The sequence below is a fragment of the Anguilla anguilla genome, chromosome 17 (genome assembly GCF_013347855.1).
Source record: "Anguilla anguilla isolate fAngAng1 chromosome 17, fAngAng1.pri, whole genome shotgun sequence".
NCBI lineage: Eukaryota > Metazoa > Chordata > Actinopteri > Anguilliformes > Anguillidae > Anguilla > Anguilla anguilla.
In genome coordinates, this window is record NC_049217.1 from 7,909,439 (window position 1) to 7,917,761 (window position 8,323).

Here is an 8,323-nt window from a genome sequence, read left to right on the forward strand (position 1 = left end):
CATTAAGAATAATGTAAAAATGGAAAGGTTGACAATAGAGCGAGAGAGTTTGGACGAGGATGGGATTTTGGTGGGATATTCGGGATGAAGGGGGGTGTTCTTGGAGACACAGGGTTAGAAAAATTATAATTTAAGAGGAAATAAATATGTATTTAAGTGAACTACACACTCCGGTGCAGTAGGCGACAGTATGCACCTTAAGTGTTGGTTACAATCTGTCATTAAGTATTTAAAATTTAAGAGGAAATAAATATGTATTTAAGTGAACTACACACTTTGGTGCAGTAGGCGGCAGTATGCACCTTAAATGTTGGTTACAATCTGTCCTTAAATGCAAAGAAGAAGAACAACAACAACAATACAGCAACATCAACGTCAACAACAACAACCACCACCACCATCGCTACCACCACCTTAAAATCAGCTCCAAGCTTAAGGAGTAGCCAGTGAAGTGATGCAGACACTGGGGTGATATGCTCAGGCCTCCAGGCAAAATAGAATCAGCTGCATTCTGAACCAGGTGGAGGCTATTTGGTGGTGCTTTTCCAAGCACCACCAAAACACATATGTGTGTGTGTGTGTGTGTGTGTGTGTGGCAAATTCTATATGCTTATTTATAATAGTCTTACTGGAAGAACTACTAAAATGTTAATGTAATGTTAGTGTTGTAGAACAAAGACCAAAGAAACATAGATACAAAACACAAACTGCACATTAATTCATTTATAAATTTGATAATTTATTCTAAAATATTATTCCAGAGAATCTGTTGTTCACATCTCTGCACATTTTAATTGGAAAGGAAGGGTATCCCATTGAAGTTTTTGTTCTCTTCAAATGATTTAATACAAAGTTAACCCTTTCAAATATTGTAATATAAAACATATTAATTGGAATTCAACCCAGTTTATATTGCATTACAACTAAAAATGATTTCTGCTATTCAAATAATCCAAGTAAATGCATCCTTGTACATTCAAAACTCAAACTAAAGTCATTTGTCAATGAGTTAAAAGAGACCAGAATATCAAAGTGAGGGAAAATAAGATTAGCCAATGGGAGGCCTGAATTAGGACAGTTCTGTTCCTGGTACAGTTGCACTTCCAGGCCCTAGCATTGCAGCTGCCTGATAACTGGGTAGGAGTCGAAGGAGGCGGACATCTCATCCAATCAACTGCGATAGATTTAGGAGTGACAGTTTCATGATCCAATCCTCCACTCTTCACCACCCAATAGGAGTTGTTCTTGAAGAAGTAAGTGTCCCCTAAGAGGTAAATAAAGAGTGAAAAACGTGATGAAAATCAAAGGGAAAAAAAGTGAGAGAAAATGTGTTGAAGAGCAGAGAGAACTGTGACAAATAGTGATGGAGAAAGGATGGAAACATAAACATGGAGTAAAAGAGGAGGGTGGAGAGGGAATGGAGACTTATGCTGTGCTCCAAACCCTATACTTGTGTTCTATCTAGAGCATATAGCAGGTGTGGAAGTAAAATGGTCATGTGATCAAGTGCATTCCAACACGGCGAGAATGTGAGATTCACCGGAAATTCTCTTCATGTTCTTGGAAGGACTAAAAAACAAAGTATGAATCAAACCATCGCTTCGATTCAGACTTTTCCATGCCTACCCTTCCCGGTAATTATTGCGTGAGTTTTCTGCTCTGTATTAAATTTTTTTACGGATGACAAGACAGGATGATGTATGTATACAAGGGTAAGCAGATTTTATTTGGGGATTTTTGTAGTGTCAGTGTTTTTCTTGCTAAGGTTAGAGGTCAGTATTCGTGACTTCAAAGTACAAGTACGTTTAAGTGTTCTTACACTCGATCAGTGTATTCTTGCAAGTGTACCGGAAGTCATGTGCTTACAGGAACATGAGAACACAGAACACAGCTACACAGTTTGGAACACAGCCTTAGCTTAAGGTCTTTCAGATTCTCACCATCAGTCCAGCTCATGATGTCATCGGGGTCAGTGGGAACCCCGCCCCAGAGGGAGGTAGGTCTGGGGTAGCCCGTATTCAGAGTCCTTGCCCCCCTCCCTCCTTCATCAAACCTCCAGAACTCCCCTCCGCTGAACAGGTAGGTCTTTCCGTTATGTGCCCACACGAACGCCGCCCCCACCCTCTCAGACGGCCTCCCGTCGCCTGAGAGCAACCCCCAGTCTGACAGGGGGCGGGGGTACCCATGGAGGGCGGACGTGTCCTTGAAGACCCAGTACTGGTCACCTGTACAAACAGGGGGATGGAGACGTTTACATGCAGTATGTTCTTAACTGGCTTCCTCCAAACAAAACACACACTGCATTGCAGACCTGGGTCAAATACGTATTTGTTTTGGATTCAAATACTTTTCTACGCTTTACTGATCTTGTCTGGTGTGTCGAAACCAATGAAATACTCTCAAAAAGTACAAACCCTGCCTTCTGGTCATTATCGGCAAGGTCAACAGGGCACAGAAAAGTATTTGAATCCAAAACAAATGCGTATTTGACCCAGGTCTGTTGCATTGTAACGCCGAGCCTCTCACCGATGAAGAAGACTATGCGGCTGTCGCCCTTCCTCTCGTAGACAGCGTCGATTCGGCGGGTTTCGCGGGGGAGCCCCTTCCAGAAGTTGCAGATCAGAGCCGGGGAAAGCGACACCAGGGACCCCGACCGCTGGACCCGCCAGAAATACGGACCTGAGTCGCACACAAACAGAACAACTTTCACCTGAAAAACGGACGGCGAAGGACAGATCACCTGGAACTGCGCACGGTTCTAGTTAAGAATCACACTGCCTCAAGGTCAGGGCCCACAGTAAAACTTCTGGATCCAAGACAGCTGTGTTCTAGATTGCAGGGATCTAGGTTTTATTGCAGATTTGGTGGCAGCAGCTCTCACCCTTAAAGAAGAACACTTCTCCTCGGATATTGGCCACAGCATCATAGCCTCCCTCACAGCGATCCAGATGAGATGGATCTAGGCTAAGAGAGAAAGGAATATGCACATGAGATAGACTAAAAGAGGGAGGAGTCAATACACCGCTGATGAAGGAAGCAGTCATCGAGCATATCACGACTGTCTATTCACCATTACGGAAATTGTTTGTCACAAAGAGGACATGTATTACAGTGACAGTTCTGTGAGCATGACTGGGCATTCCCAACTCAGAGAAAACAAAGATATGGAGATGGAAAATAATACTTTGAGAGCTTAGAACGATAGGATTCCATCTGACATTTTACAAAATGAAAAATAGTCATTAACACAGAAAGGCTCTTTGCTGAATGGCAGATTAGCGGAAAGGACTGCGGTTAGGATGCTTAAACCAACAAAAATGTGATATGGGACTTGAAAATGATAAAGCTTGATATCAATAAACTATACCATCTGCAAATTAGAAAACTAAAGCTTTCAAATTTCTTTATTTTTCCACATAAACGTATAATTTTACCAGTGTTGTATCACCATGTGTGACAAGAATGACATAAATAATAGTAATAATAATAAGAAGCTCACTGTTTTGTTGGTCTTGGAGATGGAGGAGTTGGAGGGCGGGGCAAACTGGGAGTGGCAGGGGAATCTGGAGGTGGAGTCATCAATCCTCCTCTGTTTCCTGAGAAGGTGAACACAATTACAGACAATTAGCAAGATTGATGGAAAACCATAGATAAAAATGAGCAATGATGCAGCCCCTCACCATAGAGTGTCTGGATGCCTAGCCTGTCATCCTCAGGAAGTCTGAAGCTACTGATATCCCCCACAGGGCCCTGGTAATAGGGCCTCATGATTGACGCATCAGAGGACGAATGGGAGAGGCCCAGGGCATGGCCGAACTCATGGACGGCCACTGTGAAGAGGTCTGTACTGCCACGGAATCCTGGGAGACAGGAAGAGGAGCTGTCATTGGCAGGTTTTATAACCAGATTCAGATAGAAATATCCACTATAGTCTGAAGAGGCATCTCTTCAGACTATACCTGGATTAACTATCACCACTCTGCAGGGCACTCCCAATCTAGGATCACTCTCATCACTCATATCCTTCCACTTTGTTCTCATACTGCTTTCATGTTACACATGTTCCCCCTGTACCACTTTCATATTACATGTACCTCCATCCAGCACTTATATTGCACTTGTATCATTATCTTGATACATTGTCGTGGCTCCTAGTTTGACTTAACACAACTCTCTGACCTAGCCTATATTTCCTGTGTGAACTGTACTTAATGTGTTCATAGCTATGAATAACTGTTACATAATTAGTATCATACCTTATCTGACCTGTGTTTTATAGTTGTTCCAATGACCTTCGGTATGCACTTACTGTACGTCGCTTTGGATGAAAGCATCTGCCAAATAAATGTATTGTAATGCAATTCGTCTGCCAGGGTTCGGCGTCCTGGGAGCCGGGGTGACGGCTCAGCTCTCTCTCGCTAAACAAAAGGCGCGTTGTCACGGTGCGCTCGTTGTCATGCGTACCCCCCCCCCCCCCCGGCGGCGCACGCCTCCCACTCACTCGGCGAGCCGGGGTGAGTCCAGGCCTCCTCGTCGTCGAAGTGCACGTCCCCGGCGAGGTCGGACCGCCCCGGGAAGAAGGCGTGGGCGAGCGTGCCGCCCTTGCCGTCGAAGGGGTACCCGTCGTTGTGAAAGGACCGCGCGAAGGACACCTTGATGTCCCCTTCCTCCGTCCTCCCTCCGCCCGCTCCCCCCCGACGGGGGAGGGGGTGAAAGCGCAGCGGGGTAACGTCGCCCCACGTTTTGAGGGCGTAGGTCAGGATGAGCACCACTAACTCGGGGCGGAGAGACGGAGAGGTGGAGGGAGAGGGATAGCTCTCGACACTGAAAGAGTGGGGCAAATGACACAGCATATTAATAATAACAATGATAATAATACTAATAGTAATAATCAAATAAAAATGAAATAAAAAATACCGAACATTAATAATGGGGGTGAAATGCATACGCATGACCGCATTAAATAAGCTCAGACTCCCTGGACTCAAACCCGCCGCTCTGCTGGGTGAGAGGAATCTGCTGTGAATGGGAACTGAGTTTTGTCCCCATGAATGAAGGCTCTGTGCGCCCGGCGCTGTGATGTTTTCATCAAAGCCGTTTCGTGAAAGTTGCGGAGATCTGCGGCGGAAGTGGCCCCCCCGCGTCGGCGCCAGGCCGCGCGTTCGAGCCGCACAGAGCGGGAACGCAGTCGCACGCACCTCCAGGTGAGGTCCGCCTTGTCCCACTGCAGCCCCGACAGGGCGTATCGCTTCCTCCTCCGCCTGCGCAGGTCCCCCGTTCCCACGATGTCGGGGAGGGAACAGCGCGGAGTGGACATGAGGAAAACGGTGGCGGCGTCTGAAAGAGGAGCAGACAGGCAGAGGTGCGGCAGTTTTATTCTGTGGTGCGACAGGGGGAGTGTGGGACGTGAGAGTTGCCCACAGTAAAGCAGGTAACGTAACAGAGACTGATATATGACTGACTGTAACAGACAGGTGATGGAATAGAGACTGTTACAGGTGTGACTGTGACAGACAGGTGATGTAATAGAGACAGTTACAGGTGTGCCTGTGACAGACATGTGATGTAATAGAGACTGTTACAGGCGTGATTCTGACAGACAGACGATGGAATAGAGACTGTTACAGGTGTGATTGTGACAGACAGGTAACGCAATAGAGACTGTTACAAGTGTGATTGTGAGAGACAGGTGATGTAATATAGGCTGTTACAGGCGTGATTGTGAGAGACAGGTGATGTAATAGAGACTGTAAAGGTGTGACTGTGACAGACAGATGATGTAATGAAGACTTTGTGGCCGAATTACCCAGCTCCCCTGTTTCATTCAGGCCAGCGAATCTCTGCATCTGTCGAAGAGCCCGGTGAATCCCCTCCTTGGTCTGGAGCAGGCCCGTTCGTGGGTCTGGCGGTAACAGGTACCCATACCGCGTCAGCCAGTCCTGCGAAAAGCGCAGAAGAGAGGGGCAGCACAGCTGTGTCAGACAGAGAGTCTCCTTCGATACAGATCAAGAGCAGCTTGAGTTCAGTCTTGGATTTGTACTGGTTTGGAGCCACCCTACTGGGACTGAATGTCCTCGTTAGCATGCAGGCTATCGAGGTTGACTGAGGGCACGACAACACAGTGCTGCCACACAGACGGCCTTCACAACACTTGGAAAACAGTGTGCTTCGTGACTCCCGACATCATTCACTTCTGCGACTTCCAAATGCTATACACAAGAAATTGGGATGATATCACATAAGACACAAGTGAGGAATGTCTATATTGAAATATCCAGATATCCTGTAATATTGCACCTATATATATACATAGTGGAACTCATGTTTATGGTTCTCCAATTCTCCAGTTGTTTACAACATCTTTAGTAATTTCACTACCGTTTTATAACTTCATAATTAATATAGAGATATTTAGTGCATTCATTCATATAGAAGTTAGCGGGACTTTTCTGTTTAGAACTGGTGACTGGCAATATACTAAATATTGATACGGCTCTAAATACAACAAGGAAAAAATGTTTCCCATTTTTGTTTTGTGTATATTCGTCAGTTATGCTGCGGTCAGGAAGGTTAAATCTTCGATCACTTCAACATAAGCAGATTCTCACTCAGGTTCAAACTTTAGCAGTGACCATTTCTCAAAGAGAAATGTCGGTCTGACATGCGTAAATATTTAACCTGAAAGTTGCACGCACCGTTTTGAAAATATTACGCGGTGAACAGGCAGGACAGAATGAACATATCAGGCTGAGGTATAAAATATTAATAGGTGAGATAAGTGCATTTTCGTTGAAAAAAGCCATGATACATTAACACTGGACGAGTATAGGCATTGCAAGAACACATGATGGATTGCACAGACGCACAGCTACCACGCTTCCACTTCCTCCAGCAGCAGGGAATTACCGACAAGAATGTATACATAACTGTGTTTACGGTGCATTGCATACTTGACTCGGCTCCCATACATGAGTGGTAAACACATCATACAGGCTACGCATCACTTTGTAACGTAATTCAAAACAAAGGGGCTATTATAAAGTATGATTGACCAACTGAGAGTATAGCGTACGGCGCTCCTTACACTTTCAATATCCAATCTTAATGTATTTAATGTTAATTTAAGAAGATGATATGGTCTTTTCTTGGGGTATGTGGCTGAGTTGTTATTCAGATTTTGTTAGGAAATAATCCAGAGGGGGAAACGGAGTATGTTCAGGGCTCCATAATGCTCATTGGGATATATTAAGTAGATAAAGTCGTGCATTATAGAAAACATATTTTTCACTTGATTAATTTACATCCCCATTTCCGTGAACAATCTCAGCCATCGTAACTCATTCATTTTCCCCAACAAATTTGTTTTTTCAATGTCTTTCCTACATTTTCGCATTTACGCATCATAATTATTAATGGTAAAACAACAGCTTTTCGTATGCCACTTAAATAGACTACAATTGGAACTATATGGCTTTGGGGCTGAAAAACGATTCCAGATAGTAACTGTTAGATTCTCTTTCAGAATACGTGTTTTCTCCGTACTGTAAGGGCAGATAAATACACTCACCACACTCCGGGAGTACTGGTCTGCCATAGGCGCGCTGAGTCCCAAGGAGACGCACAGAAGCACGGTACCAGTTACACAAAGCGCCTTGCAAATCATTCTAAATCGGTAACTACAAACGCACTGTCAATAGCAGTCATACGCAATCCAGCCTAGACAAACGCTCACAGAGAAACTGTGAAACTGAAAGACAACCATTGATCTCGCGCCTAACTAATACATTCACTGGGTTGCACCGTGGGCACCGCGCGTATTGTAGCCGCGTGTCATACAAAACGAGTAATCGTTTCCGATATCCTATTCACCAGTTTACGTGCCATCGCCTCATTACCTGCAAAGGAAATTTAATCGGCAACAAACTATATATATTTATGCTATGTTTTCCCTGGGCCGTCTTGTTATTTTGTCTTGCTTCTCCCTGAGGACTAGGCAGGGCAAGAACCAACCGATCAATATAAGAGGAGAGCACTTAGTGGAAAGCTCTCTCTCTCTCTCTCTTTCTCTCTCTCTCTCTCTCTCTCTCTCTCTCTCTCTCACACACACACACACACACACACACACACCAGTCACTCACACTGTATACCCATGCTCACATTCTGTCATTCCTGGTAAAAAAGCGAGGCTTGTTTAGGTGATCAGTGTGGCCTGTTCCGGTATAAACTAAACTACAAACTATGTAAAAAAAATAAAAAAAAATAAAAAAAACTGGCCATTTTCTTTGGAGTAAATGCCTGGTCTGTGGGCTAAAACCTATTCAGT

The 8,323-nt window shown here is 44.7% G+C and overlaps 1 protein-coding gene across 1 annotated transcript; it reads right to left on the reverse strand.

Moving 5' to 3' along the window:
* Positions 1-718: 718 nt before the first annotated feature.
* Positions 719-8,039, reverse strand: mmp25a (matrix metallopeptidase 25a). Its single transcript, XM_035398179.1, has 10 exons — positions 7,568-8,039; positions 5,807-5,939; positions 5,199-5,337; positions 4,502-4,824; positions 3,681-3,860; positions 3,500-3,596; positions 2,882-2,964; positions 2,527-2,679; positions 1,941-2,225; positions 719-1,264 (listed from the first exon to the last, which is right to left on the reverse strand). The coding sequence occupies exons 1-10, from the start codon at positions 7,661-7,663 to the stop codon at positions 1,002-1,004; spliced, it is 1,752 nt and encodes a 583-aa protein (XP_035254070.1). The 5' UTR covers positions 7,664-8,039; the 3' UTR covers positions 719-1,001.
* Positions 8,040-8,323: the final 284 nt, after the last annotated feature.